The following is a 21008-nucleotide window of genomic DNA, read 5'->3' as shown; positions in this document are numbered from 1 at the left end:
GCCTTCGCATGAACTTACTACATGCAGGTTGCCAATTGTGCAATTTAAAAGCCACATGAACTGAACCTTGCCTAGTTGGAAAGTCGCAACGTAGGATCGTTATGAATGTGACGGATCCTTAGATGTGAGGAAGGGGAGGAAGCCACTTTCATCGTTTGGTGCGCTAGGTGGGCTAGGTATAATATATATCGACCAAGGGAGGGGCATTTCCCGGAAGCCACGTGGGCGAATGCATGCTAGGCTAGGCGGGTTCCAGCTCGGGCTCTGCTAGAGCCTGGTTCATAGGAAGAAGGAGCTGGAAACTCGGGGAATGCCGTCTATTCGTGGTTTCTAGAACGTGGCGAGTTCGGCATTTATATAAGGACAGATACCTTTGAGTCTTTGACGAAGCATTAAAAATTGGCACCATTGGCTTCGCTTTACTTACCTGCAGAGGTATATATTTCTAAGGGGGCGGGCTTTAGAGCAGAAATCTTGCCGCAGCTGAGCACAGTGAGAGATGGCAGGAGCTGAAGCGCAGGAGCAAGTGGAGGAGAAGACGCGGGGGCTGATGCAGCACCTGCAGAAGCACAAGCCAACGTCGAGTCAGGTGGTAGGGTTTCTAACGCTCCTGGTGGGGGTGGGCGTGGTGGTTGTGGTGCTGGCAGTGATGGCGCCGCTGCTGCTGCTGTTAAGCCCAGTACTGGTGCCCGTGGGCTTCCTGATGGCGTTGTGCACGGCAGGTGCCCTCATAGCCGGGGGAGTGGCCATAGCGGCTGTTACTGCGGTGTCGTGGGTGTACAAGTATGTGACGGGGAGACACCCTGACGTTTCCCAGCAGCTGGACAGCACCCGATTCCGCATCCAAGACGTGGCTAATGGGATGCGATGCAAGGCATGCGACTTGGCCGGCTTCGCCTCCTCTTATGGAGGCAGCGCTGGCACCGAGGCTGCCCCAGGCGCTTAAGGCTACATTTTCCTATTGCCCTCCTGTGCCCCCTTCTTCGGCTAGGCGACCTTGTAATGTTCTTAATATAATTTTGAAAGTATGTGAATAACCGAAAAGTCTTAAGGTCGGCCCTATAAAGATGTAAACCGGAAATACTGGTAGAAATTTTCAATTTTCAGAATTTTTGAACTATTCTCATATTTTGCCTATTTTCAGAATTTTTGAACTATTCTCATCTTTTGCCTGTTTTTCTTCCCTTTACTATAGTTTGCAACAGGCTAATTTCGATTGTCAACCGGCGTAGACAAACCTTCCCCGAATAGTTTGTCGTGCATCGTTGCGAAGTCTCTCCTATATGGATGGTTGCTTTTGGATTTTCACTTCATGTGTTTCTAATACGTTCTCTCCATTTTCTGCTATGAAGGTGAAGATTGATTTCTCTAGAGAGAGAGAAGAAGAGGGGGGGGGGGAGATTTGTAGTCAGGATAAAATATCTCATGGCTGCTTACTGAATAGGTAATTAGGATAGGGATAACCAATGCATCTTCTTATTTATAGTCAGATTCGTTCCCTTTCTCTTCTCCAAAGACGACACACAGCGAGCAAAATTCAAGTTGTCTATGAGATTTGAACTTTGATGCTCACATAACGATGTTGGTATTAACAAGTGATAAAATCACCAGACCTGCAGGCATAATAGAAATACTAGAAAAACTTTATTTGACATGCAATTTTTCAAGCCCCATTTCATATGCTTTGTGTAATGCGATCAACTTATATAATTTGTCATTTATAACCTTCACTTAAGGATATAAACACAAAAAAATGACAAGCAATTTTGAGATTCTAATCATGTCAAATGACCTGAAGTTTTTTTGAAGCACTTGTTTTGATAAGCAATTTTGAGATTCTAATCATGTATTTGACCTGAAGTTTTTTCTGAAGCACTTGTTTTGATAAGGCAAAATAGCCCTTGACCCAAAAAAAAAAAAAAAAAAGGTCAATTTTAGGCCTTGTTCTAGGTCTAGATCCTACTTCAAAATCTCTACATCTCTTATTTTTTGAAGGACTTGTTTTGATAAGGCAAAATAGCCCTTGACCCCAAAAAAAAAAAAAAAAAGTCAATTTTAGGCCTTGTTTTAGGTCTAGATCCTACTTCAAAATCTCTACATCTCTTATCTGCCGCATTCAAACTATGTAAGGCATTTGATGTCCATCTAGTTAGCAGCTATTGAGATGAAACATTGGCCCTATTACCAACTAGCTCTCTTTCTTCATGTGACCTATGAAGACCAAGGGAAGGCGCGGGCCAAGGGGGCATGATGAGGGCTTCAGTATGAACCAAGAGATTCACTGTGGGAAAGTACAATGGCAATTGAATGTGTCTAGGGATTCCTGCTCTAGCAAGCCCTACAATAATTACACTATATGAGAAGTCCATATGTATGTATCAACCTTGTGAGCAGAGAAAAAATCCATGACTCCAATTCCATAAAGATTATATCTCTGACCAGAGTTGCCTCCTTGCAATCTACAGATTTTTGTACAAATGGCTGTGATCCACCTTAGGCACAAACGTTGATGTGCCGTTTATGCCTGAAACTATCATGACACAGAAGAGGAGACCTCCTGGTTTATGCCTGAAACTATCATGACACAGAAGAGGAGACCTCCTGATACAAGCTCTTCGCGTCGATGTCACAGAAAGCAAGTGAAGTCCCTCGCAGATTGTGCCTTATATGCCACAACATTCCACGATGGGGAGCTTGGGTCTTGGACCACCTTTAACAACACTTCAACACAAACTTTGAATTGCTCTTGATCTCCTAATTAAAATATGGATGCTCTATACACATAAGCATACTCTCCACATCTAATTAGGTGCTTTGCTTGTGACAGATTATGCAAGGCAAGGGTCCATAAGCCAAGGTGAAAGAAGCGGTGAGAGAAGTCGAGGCGCCAGTAGAACGAGCCAGGAAGGTGGCAGAGCATGAAGTCTACAAGCAAGAGCCCCTCTCTCTCTCTCTCTCTCTCTCTCTCTCTCTCTCTCTCACACACACACACACACACACACACACACACGCATACACATACGCATACGCATACGCATCAGATAATATCTTGTCTTGCAGGGAGAGAAGGGAAAAGAGGGTGTTGAAGTCATTTGAAGGAAGGTCATTGAAAAAGGCTTGGATATGGAGCTGATGCTGCTAGCGAGGCAAATCGGGCCTCCTACCTAGACTGTAAAGGAGTTACATGAATTCATCAATGGACTTTAGGTGACAGCTTCTGCAGTTACACTTGCAAACTGCAATAAAGTCTCAAGGCCTGTACAACCATTGCCTTGAGTTTGATAATGCAAACACTTGATCATCCAATCCAACCCACGAAAGAGAGAACCTACAAAGTAGCACCTTGAGTAAAAAATAAAAGCAATCAAAATGCTTCAGATAATTAAAGCATGATATCTAACCTCACCTCTCTCATCTTCACCTATTCAACAAAACAATATCCAACCAACATTCAAACACGTTCTCAATAACATCATCACAAACCATTCATTGAGCCCCAACTTGGATCCAAGAAAATAACCAGCATGACATGCATCTTGGCTCCCCGAACGGAATCCTTTTCGTAAAAATCAACCCCCGCACATGATAGCAGGCAAGCAAAGAAGAGCAGACTACGAATTTATTTTTCACCATCTCTCTACAATGCAAAATCAACATCCAGCTGGTCACACTAACGAGCATACATAACTACACAAAAACATTTTTTAAATCAGGAGCTTGCAGTTTTTACTCGCCCAACAGAACACAAGCATGCTTGAAAGCAATCCTCGGTGCTAACATCAGCAAAAATATGCCGCCCATGGTCACTCGTGAGCATGCATTGCAATAGAAACATCTTGGACCAGAGACGTGGTTTGACCTTCCCAACACAAAGCAACCATGGTTAGGAACGCTCTTCAGCAAAAACCTCAAACTGATGGAAGCTTGCCAGCATGCTTACAATAGCCAAACAGCATGCAATTCTAAATTGGGAACCAAGATCTCCACATAAGGGCCACAAAGACGTTACCTCCCCTCCACAGATACTCAGTGTCGTGGTTGCCTTCTTGCTCATGCCAAGCAAATCTGCAAAACAACCGTGTGTGGTTGAAGTGTTGGTACAGTGCTCAATTTGCAAAAATTTCAAAACACAGGGGCAATCACCGTACTAAGTAGTTATTAGTGCCATAACTATGACCACCAAAAACTTGTTGCGGGAGAGGAACTGATCAAGATAGTCGATAGACAGGGCGGTTGTCAAGGGGCCAAAATTGTAGAAACCCCAAACCTTCATCCTCGCAAGCATTGCTAAGTAAAGAAGTGCAAGCAAATACAACTCTCGCAGAAGCCTGAACAAAGAAAGGGACGATTTAAACAAGCAAGACTATGAGGAGTATGGACAACAAACAAGCAATACAAAACCCGCTCAAACAAGGCCATAGTGCACCCTACATATTCAAAAGATAATGCACAACTGCATTGTGAAAAAATACTGTAATGCTGATATAGATGTTTGGAAAGTGGAGACCCAAACATTCCCTATGCACATACAAGGAGCTGGGAGACAACCAGCTTGGACTGCAGGAGGTGGAGGTTGAGGGGTGGTGCCAAGATTGATGGCGAAGAGATAGATCTAGTAGCTTGAGGGCGAGGGAGACATGCCTGAAGGAGCTCAAAGGTTTTGGCCATGACTTGCTTATAAATTACTTAAAAGCTGGTAGTTCCTCAGTTGAATAGAGATAACAGTTTTGCTATCATTGAAACCTCCAAGACTAATTCAGCCTACATCTTGGCGAGCACTGAGACCTCCAAGATCAGTTCTCAAAATGCCCAATGCAATCCTTTTAAGCAAGAAGTCCATAACTTGCACCAGCGCCATCGATTCTCCTCATAGCCTCCTGTTGATCCATTGTGGCACTTCGTTTTAATGAGCTCCATCTTGGAGAGAGAAGTTGGAGCACCTTTGCTCGGCTTCCCTCAATCAGCAACAGGCTGGTAATCCCTCGCATGCTGCAACCAGGTGCATGTGTACGATGCCTGTGTCGGGGCCGAATCCACATGGAGCCCTCGCTTGCGTGCACTACATTGCCCTGCCTGCCGCCACGGTGTCTGCATTCACCCTACCCCACAAGGGACTTTTAAAAGCTCCTTACATAGGAAAAAATATATAATCTCCATACACTTTCACCAGTTTGGATACACAGAAGTAGTGAAAGTCCAAACTAGGGAAAGTGAAGCATTTCCTATCTAGGAAACCAAGCAAACGCCCCATTTTCTCCATATCCTAATTTCTCTATATAGTAAATTTCGAGTTCTATCTAGCTATAATTTGAGCAACCAGTCGCTTATATATAGGCTCTATATATAGGCGCTATCCCATCAACCTCACGCACTCACGACAACCCCAAAGAAAACATGGAGAACTCATCTGCTTCAGACATGAAGTTCGAAGACATTAACATACCTACAGCATAAAATGCTTCCCGAATTCAAACTGCGGACACACCTCTTCTGGGTCTCAGAGTGACAAATTGGGATGCACACAGACGTGCCTTCCTCACTCAAAATCCCAAGCTCATTTCCCGCCATGGTCGTCCGAACATCCTTCTCGTCGCTGGCTCGCACCTGAGAGCGTGTAAGAATCCCTCTGGTGACATTCTCTGCTCATCTTCATGAAAAACAAGGTGGACTATTGCTGCATTCATGGTATCTAGATTTTCCACCAGCTTTATTTCCAGGCTTTGGCCAAGTGCAAGAATCTCCTAGAGCTAGACCTGCAAAGAAATTAGCTGACAGGTGTTATCCCAAAAGAGCTGGGAGTTGTACCCAATCTACAAGGTCTATGGCTAGATCAAAACAACCTCACTGACACCATCCTTTCTAGCTTGGGCAACATGCCCCTCAAGTAGCAGACCTGCAAGGGCTCTCCTGTCTCAATGTGTCCAACAACAGCTTGGATGGGCTGATTCCAACACGGGTTGGGGAGCTGGCGGCGACACTGACGCACTTCGACCTGAGCACGAACAACTTCTCAGGGAGCATACCCACATCATTAGCAAGGTGCACTCTGCTCAAGTACATAGATCTCAATAGCAATTCCCTCACTGGCAATTTTCCTGCTTACATTACCAATTTCACCCAGTTGGGGAGTACCTGGATTTGTCGTCCAATGACATAACAGGGGAGTTGCCCACTGACATTGGGCTTCTCTACAAGTCCCCTGGACCAGCTCTCCGATCATATCCCTGGCGAGCTCAGCTCTCTGATCCTAGTTATGCACACACAAATCATCTTATATGCACCATTCCCTGCAGCTTACGCAATTGCACTAGCATGATGTACTTGCTTCTCGCATCGAATGAGCTCTCAAGTTCTATCCCTACAGAGCTTGGCAAGCTGACTCAACTCAAGGTTTTCCTTCTCTTGCAAGGGCAACAAGCTCAAGGGAACTATCCCAGTTACCCTTGGCAATTGCACACACTCGACATGCTTCATGTCTTGTCTTCCTTCTTCAAACGCACAGAGTGAAAAGTACATATCATGTACACTCTTTTTTTGCATGTAGACCAACACGATGGTTTCCATATCTTGCTCATTATAGGAATGCACCTATGCCAACAAATATACAATTCTTATAAGATGGAGATTTAGTTATAGCGACATTAAATGTGCAAAAAAAAGAAACCACACGTTAGTACATTTTACTTACATTCAATATCTCATCACCACCGTTCTTCGCATCGTTTACACGCTTGCATGCAACCTAGTATCAAAATTAGACGAGCAAGCCTAATCATAATATGTTCAAACTTATTCGTTGCCAAATATAGAGTTTAATTATCTTGTACCTTTTCTTTTGAAGATGAGGTTTTGCGAGAATGATCAAGCTCACAGAGCGACTTCATTTTCTCAGTCATCTATCCCCAAAAGAAAAGAACTATGAGATGGAAACAACAACGTAATTTAGCTTCTACCTAACACATAAAAGGATAAGCACATAAGCGTATCTCTACCTTCCTCTTCCTAGAAGCCTTTTTTACACATGAGATTTCCTGAAACAAGACAATCCAAGACTCCTTTTATGTGACTATGCAACCAAAGACATTAAAATGTAACAATCTAACTAATCTCAAACATTTTCAACATAACTCTTGAGTAAAAATACCTCATCACGTTTAGGGACTTCATCCAAAGAGGAAAGATCTTTGTTTGCTTGGACCCTCTTAGATTGACCAGTGTGTAAAAGTTCCGTATATGACAATGGTGCATCACCGACCAATGCATCCACATCCTGTAACTCAAAATTTACACAACTTCCCATAGCACGAAATAAGTTTACACAAGAGTATACATGATGGCACACCTCTTCTTCGTAGCTTTGAAGGCCATCAAAGCTCTTCATTTCCATTAAGAATTTGTCAGTCTACACCATAAGAAAGACAAATTACTTAGAAGAATAATGCAAATAATATATAAAGAAAGACCTCATAACAAAAGTGAGTAGAACTTACCTCTAATAGGCCATCATAGAGTGTGTACTCTTGCTTTCCTTCATCAAGATCCTCAATATTAACATCAATTCCTTGTGTCATCTCAATATCTTTTGATAATGTAATGTCACCCAACTACAATGATCGGAAACAAACTTAATTAAATTCATCAGGCTTGCCAAAAACACGCTCATATTGAAATATAAGTGATTACCCCTTGTTGAGATAGCACTTTGTTTTCTTCCTCTTTGAGATTGACATTGTGTTCTTCCCTTGAAAAAACTTCCTGTTTAAGCAAGAACATCAATCTACCTTACTTGAACTAAATAAGATAGGTACAAAGAGCTTATTGAATTTACCTTAGTTTTTTTGTACTTTTGCTTTGATTGCTTTGCGGCCACCACCCACTTATATATGTCTTCGACATGCCACTTATAGGTAGCCCCACAAAAAACCATTGGCTTGATCTTGGAATAATTCTTATGGATGATTTCCATAATTTCATCTTTGCCCTTTTGATTATGACGTAAGTCAGAGGGCAAAGAGACATTACGGAACCATCGACGCACAGTGCGATAATTATCAAGCATTATGGCATGATAGTGAGGTGGGAACTTCTTTTCTAGAAGCTCTTTCCCATAAAGCTTGTTTGGATCTCTATCTTTTCCTCTTGGTGGACAGAAAATATCGTCATATGGCGGAGCTCTAACACTTACAGTATCAGAACTCGATGGTATCCCTAAACAAGTTTATTTTATGAAGATCAAGATGTCTCTATGAATTAAAAATCGTATCAAATTTACATAATTCATTAATGAAATTTACCATCTTCGTCTTTAGGGGAATCAAGAGGAACTGAGGACACTATAACATTACAACTTTGATTTTCTGCTCAAAACATTGCAAAGATAAGACCCTTCTACATCTTAGAAGAGGTTACAAAATAGATCCCCTACATATCAAAATGTGCAAGTATTAGAATAAATGTGTACCTTGTCTATACTTTTGTGCACTCTTTTCTTTCGATACCATGGCCTCTAAGAACTCCAACATTTGTGGGTTATTCACCATAGCTTCAAAGTTCTCCAAGGTGATTCCAGCCGGACATAGTCTTTTTCTTGATCATGTCTACCAACCCGAGGACCTCCCATGTCCTCAAAGAGAATCCTAAGCATGCTATCTTGACAAGCTATGGAAACCTGGTGTTCATCCCAAAGTGTCTGCAACTCAATTATCTTGTCAAGAATACGATCATACAAGGATGACTCAATTCTCCTTCCACCAGCATCTGGATATTCATGACGATATAGAAAGTCATCAATGGACTCCTCATCGCTAGTGTATATTGCATCCTCAGGGTCACTTCCTATAGAATCTTCTAGTATTGCATCTTCTTCTTGGTTTGAAGAATCTAGTGTCTCTTCAGAAGTGAAGATACCTATACTTGACTCTTCACCACCAAAGCTGCTCCAATACGAGTCATACCTCTCAGACACCCGGAGATGCCTCGTAAAAGTGGCACTACTAACCATCCTTCCTCCATTGCAATATGCCTTGCAATTACACCATATTCTTCTTGAGACTAAGCTTGTATCTAAGCTTGTTTCATGTATGGGCAAGTTAGCCAAAGAAACAAATGGAGTATTTGTGGAGACAGGAACAGATGGAGTATTTGTAGAAATCCTTGACTCTTGGCCTCTTCGTACTGACGGGTGTATGTTTCCTCGAAGATCTTGTTGAAGATGAGCATGATAGGTGCTCTTTCCTAGATCTACAAAACCATGCTCGGAATGTCGGCACTTGTAATTGCATGTACATCTAAATGTTTTCGATGAAGAGGCCATGTTGAGCTGTGTAACACACATTTTAATGTCTTTTAAACTACGTTAAGAGGGAGATATGTGCATGCACAAATATAAAAAACTTCTTTGTCTCTACATCTATCGAATGAGTATGCGCTCTCTCTCTCTCTCTCTCTCTCTCTCTCTCTCTCTCTCTCTCTCTCTCTCTCTCTCTCTCTCTCTCTCTCTCTCTCTCTCTCTCTCTCAGATGCAACACACAAACACAAGGGACACTTTACTTCACTTGAAAGAACTGAATTGAACTTAAAGAAAGAGAGAGAAAAGAGACGACACGGTATGTCAGGTCCAAACCCTTAACCGGCCCCTTGCTCTGTTGCCAGAGTAAGTACTTTCTTTATTCTTGCACAATGCCCATAAAATGATGATAATGGGTACTCATGCTATTGATGCTCGGTACTGGTACTGATACTACTGATGCTAAGTACTACTAAATATTGATGGGTACTGAGAGGTTCTATGTCGACGACGATGACAACGACAACGGGGTACTACTGGGTCTATGTCAACAATGATGATGTCGACGACGAGGTACTGATGGTGTTTATGTCGTGGACGATGATGTCGACGATAAGGAACTGATGGGTCTATGTCGACAACGAGCTACAGATGGGTCTATGTCTACGACGGTGATGTCGACGAGGAGTTTCTTGATGGGACTGTGGATCTATGTCGACGGCGATGATGACAACGACGACGCTATGGCTGCGTGCCAGAATCTGCTAGCGGTGTTCATGGTAAGGGGTCTGCAACCACGACGAGGCTACGTTGCGGTTTTGCTGCTGGCCCTTCAAAGCTGGAAACTCTAGCCGTCTTGGCTGAAAAATGCTGACCATCTAGGGCTGAAAACGCTGAAGAAAATGCTGGCTGATCTGGGATGGAAACGCCACGGAGATAAGGATGAAAATGGTGGCTATCTTCTGCTGAACACGCTAGCTATCTTCTGCTCCCTCTTCTGCTGATCCTAGCACCCAATGGGCTGCCTATATAGGTGTTGGAATCTAGGCCGCGCTGTCATCAGAGAGACCCCACGACCAAGAATAAATAGGCTGAAAATCACTTAAAATAACAAGTGCCAAATTAAGAGGTGCTTTTCATGCAGCACATGACTAAGTGCTAAAATGTTGTCTTGTGCAAGAGAGGATATACAACTATGACTGACCTGGGCATGCACGCCCAGCTAGAGGCTCACAAAGTGCCAAGCTCAATCCTAGGCTAATGACTCATGCTAGACTATAGCAGAAGCATGTCCACGTAGCGCAAGTGAACGCATCTCTCTCAGGTGCAACGGAAGTGTCTAGATTTAGCTCGAAACTAGTACTCCGCACAAACACAAGGGACACTTTACTTCACTTGAAAGAACTGAATTGAACTTAAAGAAAGAGAGAGAAAAGAGACGACACGGTATGTCAAGTCCAAACCCTTAAGGGACGCCTTGCTCTGTTGCCAAAGCAAGTACTTTCTTTATTCTTGCACAATGCTCATACAATAATGCTACTGGGTACTTGTGCTACTATGTCGACGACGATGACAACGACAACGGGGTACTGCTGGTTCAATGTCAACAATGATGATGTCGAGGACGAGGTACTGATGGGGTTTATGTCAACGACAAGGTACTGATGGGTCTATGTCGACGACGAGCTACTGATGGGTCTATGTCTACGACGGTGATGTCGACGAGGAGTTTCTTGATGGGACTGTGGATCTATGTCGACGACGATGATGACGACGACGACAAGGACGCTATGGCTGAGTGCCGGAATTTGCTAGCGGTGTTGATGGTAAGGGGTCTGCAACCACGACGAGGCTACGTTGCGGTTTTGCTGGCCCTTCAAAACTTGAAACTCTAACCGTCTTGGCTGAAAAACGCTGACCATCTAGGGCTGAAAACGTTGATGGAAAGCTGAAGAAAATGCTGGCTGATCTGGGCTGGAAACGCCACGAAGATGAGGCTGCAAATGCTGGCTATCTTCTGTTGAAAACGCTAGCTATCTTCTGCTTCCTCTTCTGCTAATCCTGGCACCCAATGGGCTACCTATATAGGTGTTGGAAACTGGGTTGAGCAGTCATCAGAGAGACCCCACGACCAAGACCTAAACCGGCTAAAAATCACTTAAAATAACAAGTGTCAAATTAAGAGGCGTTTTTCATATAGCACATGACGAAGTGCTAAAATGTTGTCTTGTGCAAGAGAGGGTATGCAACTAGGACCGACTTGGACATGCACATCCAGCTAGAGGCTCACAAAGTGCCAAGCTCAGTCCTAGGCTAATGACTCATGCTAAACTATAGCACAAGCATGTCCATGTAGCGCAAGTGAAGTGCGCACATGACTCTCTCTCTCTCTCTCTCTCTCTCTCTCTCTCTCTCTCTCTCTCTCTCTCTCTCTCTCTCTCTCTCTCTCTCTCACACACACACACACACACACAGGTTGGCCCGTCGAAATGCACACATCATGGACGATTCGGCATGCCTAGAGTTTGCAGCAAGAGGCATGGATGCATGTAGATCGGCAAGGAAGCCCCGCATACTCTCTGTCAGCTCTCCACGAATCCGTTAACGAGGAACCCTACGCCTTTCATAGTCCCGACAATGCATTGGACACATTAGCCAATGAAACAGAGGAGGGTTTGTAGAGTATGGGCAACTCCGAAGACGATACCCTCATGTTGGACCTTTCCCTTCTTGACTATATCAACAACATTCTCATGGATGAGACTATGGACGAACGCATCTTGGTGCCATAGGATTGTGTGGCCTACTAATCCATCATTGATAGCCTCTACAACATCATTGGTGAGAGTTCCACACCTGCCGTGTACTCATCTAGAGGCGAAAAGGTCAACATCAATGACATGGTATTAGGGCTAATGAATGAAGACGCTACCAGCTTGAACGCAGTCTCGTTCACGTCTAGACATATCCATCCCTACCCAAGCAAGCCCTCCACACCCATGCTTTCTTCATCTAACACTTCTTTTCTTATTGATATGTTGCTTGCTCCACAGATCCATCGTCCAATAGTGGGATCGTAAACGGGCATGACTCCGTGCTAAACATTCTTGGTGGTGAGCTTTCGACGAACAAGCCCCATCATTATAGATCAGATCCCTCAACTCCAACCTCACATACCCAAGTTGAACCTTCTAATAGGCATGTTTCCTTTGTGAAGAACAGGGATCTTGATATGGAGGGAGACTATGAGATGCTCTATCTAAACAAAACTCAAACACCAACTTGTGAAAGAGTCATCAATGCCAAGTTGAAAGAGCTAGTAGGGAAGCAAATTAATGACCTTGCGGAGAACAAACCACACACTGGTCGCAATGGTAGTGTGCGTAGAAAAGGCAAGAAGGGCCATGCGGAGGCAGTGCCGACGAAAACGGACATGATGAGCAGAAACTTCGACTTCAAGGAGCTCCTAGTGAGCTGCGCATGAGGGCATTTGAGACGCTTCAACCACTCAGGATAAATGGGGCATCTGCCAATGGCAGTGGGCTCCATCGCATCACACATTATTTCTATGAGGCTCTTGAGGCCCGCATACATGGGATAGGGAGCCGTGCTTAATCTGATGTGGCTTACAACAACCGCCCTTCAGTAGCTGTGTTTCTCAAAGCGTTCAAAAAAGCTTTCGGATTCATACAATATTTAAGTTCTCCCACTATTATGCTAAATCAAAGCATTCTTAAGGCAGCAAAGGGTGCGGCACGCCTCCACATGATCGACTAAGGTATCTTTTATGGGCTCTAATGGCCATGCCTTATCAATGCTCTCACAGACCACAAGGAGGGACTGCCCACGCATGTAATTACTGGCCTTAATTTCCACAACCAGGCATAGCTGAAACAATACTTTCAACACTTAAAAGCATCACAAAAAAAAAATGCTTCAAGCCTTGAATCTCGTGAGCAGGTAATTTAAAAGCATTATAAGAGGAAGAGCTCCATACTTTCAACACTTGAAAGCAAAACAAAAATGCTTCAAGCCTTGAATCTCGTGAGCAAGAAATTAACAATACCAATGACTCAACTCATGAAACAATTTATCTTCAGGTTTGATGGAAATAAGCTTACCTTCAGACTAAAGCCAATATTGCTCAGCGCGCCAAGATCAAGCCACCGGCAGTAGGGCGGACGTTCATGCTCGAGCCATGCTAGTGCAGGTCTTCATATAATGATATAAGTAATCGATCAATATATGTTCGTACTCAGCTCTGCAGCCCGACAAGGCAGACACAGCTGGTGAAGGGAAACGACTACTAACCTGGTGGGGCGCGAGCTCGTCTGTCCTTTGCGCGTGCGCAACGTTGGCCTCGAGCTCGAATCGAAGCGCGCAGGCGTTCTGTTTTCTTGCAGGAAAAAGGGGCGCCAATTTTTTTCGCCAAGATTCAAGAAGAGTCCTTCTAGGACGTTCATATTATTTGTCTGTCCACCTTATCCAGAATTGGAGGCCCTAATAATTTTCCCCAGATAGACGATAGCATTGTCCCAGCTAGTTTTCCTAGATTCCTTGCCTTTCCCTATGTCCTCTGTATTTCCTAGTTGCCCCTGGAAAACCATGGTGCTCACATCTAGCTAAAACACACAATTTCCTAGATGCAGTGTGCTTTCAATCTAGGAAATGGGTTGAAAGTCCCTTGTGCCCCGCCGTCTCTAATTGCCGTCTACTCTACGCACCAGCAAATTTACACACCTCGCTGATAGTGGATTCACACTCACTCTTTGTCCGGGACAGGGAGTTGGGACAATATACTCGAGATCAGTATTAAAAGTTGAGATCTTTGTTGTAGTGACCTTCTCCTCATGATTCATTGGTTTGACGCACTTCACTTCTACTGAGTCCTTACTTCATCACTGCTACCAAGTCCTTATTGCATCACTGACCAATCAATTTTTTTTCTCCCAACATTTATATTTCAAAACTCAAGACATGTCCATCATGAGATTTACACACTCTTCATTTCAATGAGTGTCCACTATCTTATTTCAACCAATCAACAGTTTTGACCTATCAAAAAATGCTTAAAAATACAACTCAACCTTTTTCCTATTTTAGTCAACAAAAAGAGAAGGCAACGCTATAGCCTTTGCCCTTTGGGCAGGCCAAAAAAACCCTTGTTTAAACAAATAAAATGACTTATATAAACACTTTTTTAAATGTATCTCTTAATTTGTCTTAAATGTTTGCATTATAGAATCCCTCCTCTGACATTCACGTTATACATTAACATGAGTACATAGTGTCCCTTCTTCGATTTGTTCGACGAGGTCACTATAAGTAAAACTTATCATGTACATTCAAAGATTATTTATAAAATCTTTAGTGGTGATTTTTTTACCAATAAAAGCTTTTTTTTAATTAGATTTGTAATTTTTTTTCAAGATTATTCAACACCCTTAAATGTGAATGTAAAAAAAAAGGATAAAATAATCTATTGTTACTCAAATTGTATACTACATATTGGTAGGCTTTTAAAAAAAACCCTTAGTAAGAGAACCCCCCCCCCCCCCCCCCCAAAAAAAAAAAAACGATCAACTATTGTTACTCGAATTATATACTACATATTGGTAGGCTTTTAAAAAAAAAATCATTAGTAAGATCACCCAAAAACAATCAAACAACAAAAAAACCCATCTGCGTCTTAGCACTCCTTCACAATCTGCGCCCTCGTCTACACTTGTCCCTCCCCCCCCCCCTCTCTTACTTTTTAGTCTACGCGGCTTCCTTCCTTGCACCTTGCCCACCTTTCCCATCGCTATATCTTTGCTTGAAGACCTCCCCTCCATCCATCTCCATTGGTCTGTGTTGCCTGTTCGCTTGCATCTCGCCCACCTTTTGCGTCTACATGATGTCTGATGTTGAATGATATTAAAAGCTCATTGAGGTTTTTAAAGGCTAGCTGAAGGTTCTCGATAAGGCGGGTGTAGGTCTTCTCAAGCATGCTATGACTATTTTGCATCCTCTCTTGTATCCCTACTCAATTTGATCCAGGGACTAGCTGTTTACTTCAATGGAGTGCATGACTTCAATGGAGGCTCATGCACAGTGCAGTTCAAGAAAGTCTTAAAGTAAATTAACTAGAGAAAAGAGTAGAATCTCTTTCGACTCTCCTTTATGGATTTTTCCTAAATCGTGGGTGTACATATTCGTGATAGTCAATTTTTTGTTTGGATACTTTTTCGTGCACATTTATCAATGGCATCGAAATAATAGGTGTCCCAAACGCTCTTATTGAGGGGAATCAGAAGAGATGCTAAGTTGAAAGAAAAAGGAAATGTTAATTTGAAAAGTAAAAGCTAAAGATCAAGTTTGGCTCACATACGTTTGAAGGAAAAACTGAATTGGCACGTGGAGGGAAGAGAGAGAAGAAGAAAATGTTGTAGGAAACTATCCCGAGAGACCTTTTTTAGAGAGAGAGAGAGAGATCAGCAAATTTTTGGGGATTTTAGGGCTGCAGGTGATGTCGAGGATCACAACAAGGGTATTGAATTGGACGTGCGTGAATCAATCTTGCGCAGGGTAGCTTGTAGCTCCCAGTTGTAGGAGGCGTATGCGTGGAAGGAGCTTGTAGCTGCGAGGATCACAGACTAGGAAACAAGCAGCGCAGGTCACAAGTGTACGCCCAAAAGGGATGGATAGCGCGTGGAGAGAGAGAGAGAGAGAGAGAGAGAGAGAGAGAGAGAGAGCAGGACAGATGCATGAACGACGACAAAAAGGGGAAAAGAAAAGAGAAAGGGGTTTTTGTGCATTTGCAGATCTGCAGGTCGGCAAAACTCTCTCTCTCTCTCTCTCTCTCTCTCTCTCTCTCTCTCTCTCTCTCTGGGGCTGGTCCGAAGATGCAGAGGCCTACGTGCATCAATGCGATCATCGATGTGTCATCATGCCTCGTATGAGCAAGTTCTGTGCACAGTACGAGCGTGGGGAGAGGAGGCAAGTGTGGGGCAGCTTCGTTCAATTTGGTGTGTCAGGTTGGGGAGGCGGTTGGTGAACCTATATTAATGGTCTCTGATTCACCTCGTCTCTCTTTCTTTTCTTGCCTCTAGCTAGCAACCTTGACCTTGATTGAGAAGCAAGTTTGAAGTTTTCCCATCCTCTGAACTGCCACGGCATTTGCGAAATGAGAATGTGTGTGTGTGAGAGAGTGAGAGAGAACCGGATGATATTGTGCTATGAGAGAGAGAGGGAGAGAGAGAGAGAGAGAGATTGATTTTATTTCTCTGCTATACAATGCATTAGGGGAAGGTTGTACTCTGCTGCTGTTGAGTCGGCATCATGAACGAGCCCATAGACAGATAGGGCAGCTCTATCTGAGCATGAATGCATGTTGAGGATGGAGCAAAGGCAAGAAGCGTGCAGAGTGGGGGGAAAGTGGGGAGGACACTTGCTTGATTTTTCAAAAGAAAGGTTGGGACGCGAAGCGCATCTCCGTAGATTCTATCTAAAAAGTGAAAGTTGAGCGAGTAGGTCTTGACTTTTAATAAGAATCTTGGTAGATCCTTTAGAACTTAAGGAGGGAAAGAAAAGCAAAAGAGAAGGAAAAGGCATTGGGTCAATCTTTTTTTGGGAAAATGAGCAAAATACCCATCTAGTTTGTGAAAATTCTCAAAATACCCCCCAAATTTCAAAAATTCCCCAAATACCCTTATATCTATTTTGGTTGCATTGTTCAAGATTATGAAAATTGAGATCCATTTTTGAGTGCGTAGCACGTAATTTGTCACAAATTACCTCAAATTACCTCACAAGAAACAGCCAATATTTTTAGAAATAATGGAGCAATTCATCCTTGAAGCCTACATAACCAACTCAAATTCTGGTTTTACCGTCTTGTAATCAGCCTTCTTATGAAAAGCTACAAATTTTTTTAACTTTGGAGAAATTTAATCTCAAAACCAGGGTGTTTTGGGAATTTTGATAAAATTGAACGTGCTCTGGAAGGTTCTCCAATAGGCGGCGACATCTCTTCTCTCTCTCTCTCTCTCTCTCTCTCTCTCTCTCTCTCTCTCTCTCTCTCTCTCTCTCTCTCTCTCTCTCTCTCTAGTTTTCCAATCAGCGACGGCCATTCTCTCTCTCTCTCTCTCTCTCTCTCTCTCTCTCTCTCTCTCTCTCTCTCTCTCTCTCTCTCTCTCTCTGAGGCAGGGTAGGACGCATTGCAGAGGATGTCTTCCTCTCTCTCGCGCAAAGCACGACAAGGCGCTTCCCTTTTCTGTTGTCTTGCTATAAGGCGTAGGGTGCAACCCTCAAGGTGCTTCTTCTTAACGCGTCTTGTTCTTGTAGGGCGTGGCAGGGCAGCCCTCTTCTTCCTGCAGCATACAGCAGGGGCAACGTCTATTATTGGAAAGCAAGGTCTCTGGACATGAAGTCAAGCACGGTACATGACATGACAATTTAGGTGTGCTAGTAGCTGCACTTTGCTTGGGAAAGAGGCGGACGGAATGCTCTGAGAGGCACCCGACAATCTCTCTCTCTCTCTCTCTCTCTCTCTCTCTCTCTCTCTCTCTCTCTCTCTCTCTCTCTCTCTCTCTCTCTCTCTCTCTCTCTCTCTCTCTCTCTCTCTCTCTCTCACACACACACACACACACACACACACACACACACATCATCCGCCACTGCGAGTGCAGCTCCTTGAGAGATTCCACGTTGCTCTCGATTTTTTGCAGGAAACGCCGTGTGTGGAATCGTACCTAGAAGCACATGCAGAGCAAAGCCATCATGATATGCCATGTGTAGGAGATAGAGTGAGGAAGAGATGCCTAAGCCAAGGTGGTTTGCCATGTGTGAGGGCAAACGTCGGGAGGGAGATAGAGCTATGTGGAGAGAGAGAGAGACGCACTTGCAGGAACGGAGAGACACAAGTGGTATGCCAACAATGGCAAGGGGGGGAGGTATGCAAAGGCGTCCATGGCGAGGGGCGAGGCTTAGCTAGCTCAGATGTGATCCGCCATGTCCGGGAAAGAAGCGTGCTTGACTGACAGGGTGCTAGTAGGTGGCAGGGAACATTCTCCAAGCAAGAGAACCCAAGTTTGGGAAGGGGACGAGGAGGGAATCTGCAAAGATTCCTACTAATAAAGTTGCATCGAGTAGTGAATATGAGAATCGCAGTGAGTGGTATTACAAAATGTAATTTACCATCATGGTGTACTTATCAAAAGTGATGCTCCTTATCTTGCTAGCTCGCTCACTAGTGGTTTCACACCACTCATTGTACATCGTCTCTCATCACATTATATTTATTCATGTATGGTTTGTAAACCTTGTCACCATTTTGACTAGCATGTGATCTCTTTTGGTATATGTGTGCGCTTGCATGAGCGCAAGCTTTCTCCTCCTCCATCGCTTTACATTGTATTCCATCTTTATTGTGGCTAGGAAGTTGTATGTGGCAAGCACAACGAAAGAATTAATGTTGGTAAAGGCTTCTCCATTCTCTTTCCTTCTGTGATGGTGCTAAAACTTATTTAATACTTAGTGTACAAGTTCAATCTGCACTTTTTGATTTATTCTTGTTACCATATACATGTGGTTGTGATGTGTGTGAACACACTAGGACCGTCGGAGCATTGTTTCCCTCTTTAGAAGGTTTTTTCCCCGTACATTGTATATACGTCCATTCATTCTAGTGCTATCTACTTTCCATTGCACACTAAGTAATACACTCTATTGTGTGCCTTGAGCTTCCTTCGTCTTCTCAAAGATCTGTGCATTTCTTTGCAACCCTAATTCCAACAATTCATATCAGATTAGGTTGCCTGAGCTTAGTCGTCAGCTGCTCCAGCACACGTCTGTTCACTTTTCTCGATTTCAGTGAGGTTTGGCGAGTGTTCGTAGGTATTTGCTGCGTAAAGGGTTGGAATTGAAGATTATGCATGAAGAAGATGATATGGACACTTTCCTTGCTGGTGTCAAGGATATAAAATGAGCAACTTATTTTTGTAGGTGAAGTCATTTCAAACAGTTCCCTTGTGCAGACTGTTCTTGATGCCTTACCAGATCCTTACTAGACTTTTGCTACTACTTGGAGACTTATGATCCAAGGAAATCTTGAAGTTGTCAAGTTTGATGCATTATGCACATTGCTGATGCAAGAGTCACTTTCCAAAGAAAACGGGACTAGGCAGCATGAAGTGGAACAGGCTTTTATTGCTTCTCAAAGAAAGGGTGGTGACAACAATGTAGCCACTTCTTATGGTTCTACTACGAGTGGCAAAAATTATGTTCCTAATGCTTCTGCAATTCGTCTGAAAATTTTGGTGATAAGGGCAAAAAGAAGATGTGTTGCCATTATTGTAAAGCTAATGATCACTTGATCAAGCAGTATCCTAAGTTGAAGGCCAAAGAGGCTAAGAAGAAAGAGGGTGGTTCCACTGTAAATGCTGGTTCCACTACAAATGCAGCCATTGTTGTGTCTTTTGTGAAAGGAGACTATGATGCTATGTTGATGCAAAATGGGCTTTTAGTGTAGAGTGCACTTACAATCCTGTTGTCCATGATGTATGCAAGTCAGTTGCTGCAAATTCACATGTGGTATTTCGACAGTGGTGCTACAAAACACATTACCTCACATCGTGAATTGTTCACCTCTCGAGTATGTCCCTCATGGGAATTCTGTCACTTGTGCCAACAATGCCTCTTATCCAGTTCAGGGAGTTGGAAAGATTATGCTTACTATTGCAAATGGCATTCTTTCACACTTGTTGATGCACTTTATGTACCAGGTGTTAGGCACACATTGCCATAACAAACAACCAATGCAGTTAACATACAGTACATATCAAACAGGAAGCAGGAAACTGCATACTTCAAACACCATACTGCAAAGAAGACAGGTATGTAACATCAGAGATAAAGAGAAGATAGTGTGACATTCATCATCATCATTCAGTAATACAGCAGAAAGCACAGAACCAATGCAGGAGAGAGCCAACTGCATCAACAGGCATAGACATAACTGCTTCTCGTCCTGAGAATTCACGAGACACACAACTAACTTCCCCAAAATATAAAATACCCATGTTCACTTATCCCTAAGGTTCAAAGATAAAGGTTTTAGTTACAATTCAAAAAGTAATAGCCTGACTGCCCTGAAAGCCCTGATAAATCAGGCACTAACACCTGGCACACCTGGTGGGCAATGTTTCTCAAACATTGTGAGAACCCACAATATCCCTTGATCAAAAATTCATCCACCAGCTGATCCTTGAATTCAGTTTGTTGTGAAACTGCTGCTGTAGTTGGAGTTTCCTTGTCAAATTCTTCAACCTCTGCATCCACCTGAACTGTAACTGCCTCCTTAGTACTTTCAGTCTCTTGACAGAGTTTCTCATCCACAATCATTTGCATTGGATCATCTAAGTTGTGAATTCCTCCTGCAGCTTCTGTGTCCTCCTCTGCAACATCTTTAGCCTGTCCTGCAACTGCACTTATCCCTGCTGCTTCAGTCATATGCTCCTGAACTCCTGCTAGCACATCAATTCCTGCAAACACTTCAAAATTTTTATTAACAAACACCTGCTCAGATTGTTGGCCTTCTTGTTGCTGCAGCTGCATCTTCAGGTCCTCAAACTGCTCTTTTAGGTCAATATATTGCTGCTTCAGTTCAACATTTTGCTTCTCCATAAACAAGTTTTCCTCCTTCATCTCCTCCTCTGCAAACATCTGATATGGTTTACTCACC

General features: G+C 43.3%; 1 protein-coding gene and 1 pseudogene across 11 annotated transcripts; one reads left to right on the top strand and one right to left on the bottom strand.

The window, feature by feature from the left end:
* Positions 1-230: 230 nt before the first annotated feature.
* Positions 231-1120, top strand: LOC147461139 (oleosin G pseudogene; annotated as a pseudogene).
* A 3071-nt stretch (positions 1121-4191) lies between these two features.
* Positions 4192-13846, bottom strand: LOC147461138 (uncharacterized). Of its 11 annotated transcripts, XM_086508759.1 has the most exons (14): positions 13598-13772; positions 13408-13498; positions 7684-7755; positions 7491-7604; positions 7343-7402; positions 7145-7270; positions 6993-7031; positions 6828-6896; positions 6689-6742; positions 6461-6588; positions 6133-6199; positions 5841-5992; positions 5444-5753; positions 4374-5099 (listed from the first exon to the last, which is right to left on the bottom strand). In XM_086508759.1, the coding sequence occupies exons 1-13, from the start codon at positions 13747-13749 to the stop codon at positions 5708-5710; spliced, it is 1170 nt and encodes a 389-aa protein (XP_086364885.1). In that variant the 5' UTR covers positions 13750-13772; the 3' UTR covers positions 4374-5099; positions 5444-5707. The 11 variants fall into 11 exon arrangements, with proteins under 11 accessions (XP_086364876.1, XP_086364883.1, XP_086364885.1 ...); XM_086508756.1 differs by having other exon boundaries at positions 5894-5992; positions 6133-6588; positions 13598-13764; XM_086508752.1 differs by having other exon boundaries at positions 5894-6588; positions 13598-13764.
* Positions 13847-21008: the final 7162 nt, after the last annotated feature.

Source organism: Adiantum capillus-veneris, chromosome 3, assembly GCF_014529385.1.
Source record: "Adiantum capillus-veneris isolate H3 chromosome 3, ASM1452938v2, whole genome shotgun sequence".
Taxonomy (NCBI): domain Eukaryota; kingdom Viridiplantae; phylum Streptophyta; class Polypodiopsida; order Polypodiales; family Pteridaceae; genus Adiantum; species Adiantum capillus-veneris.
The sequence above is the reverse complement of the archived record's forward strand: the minus strand, read 5'-3'. Positions and strand labels throughout refer to the sequence as shown.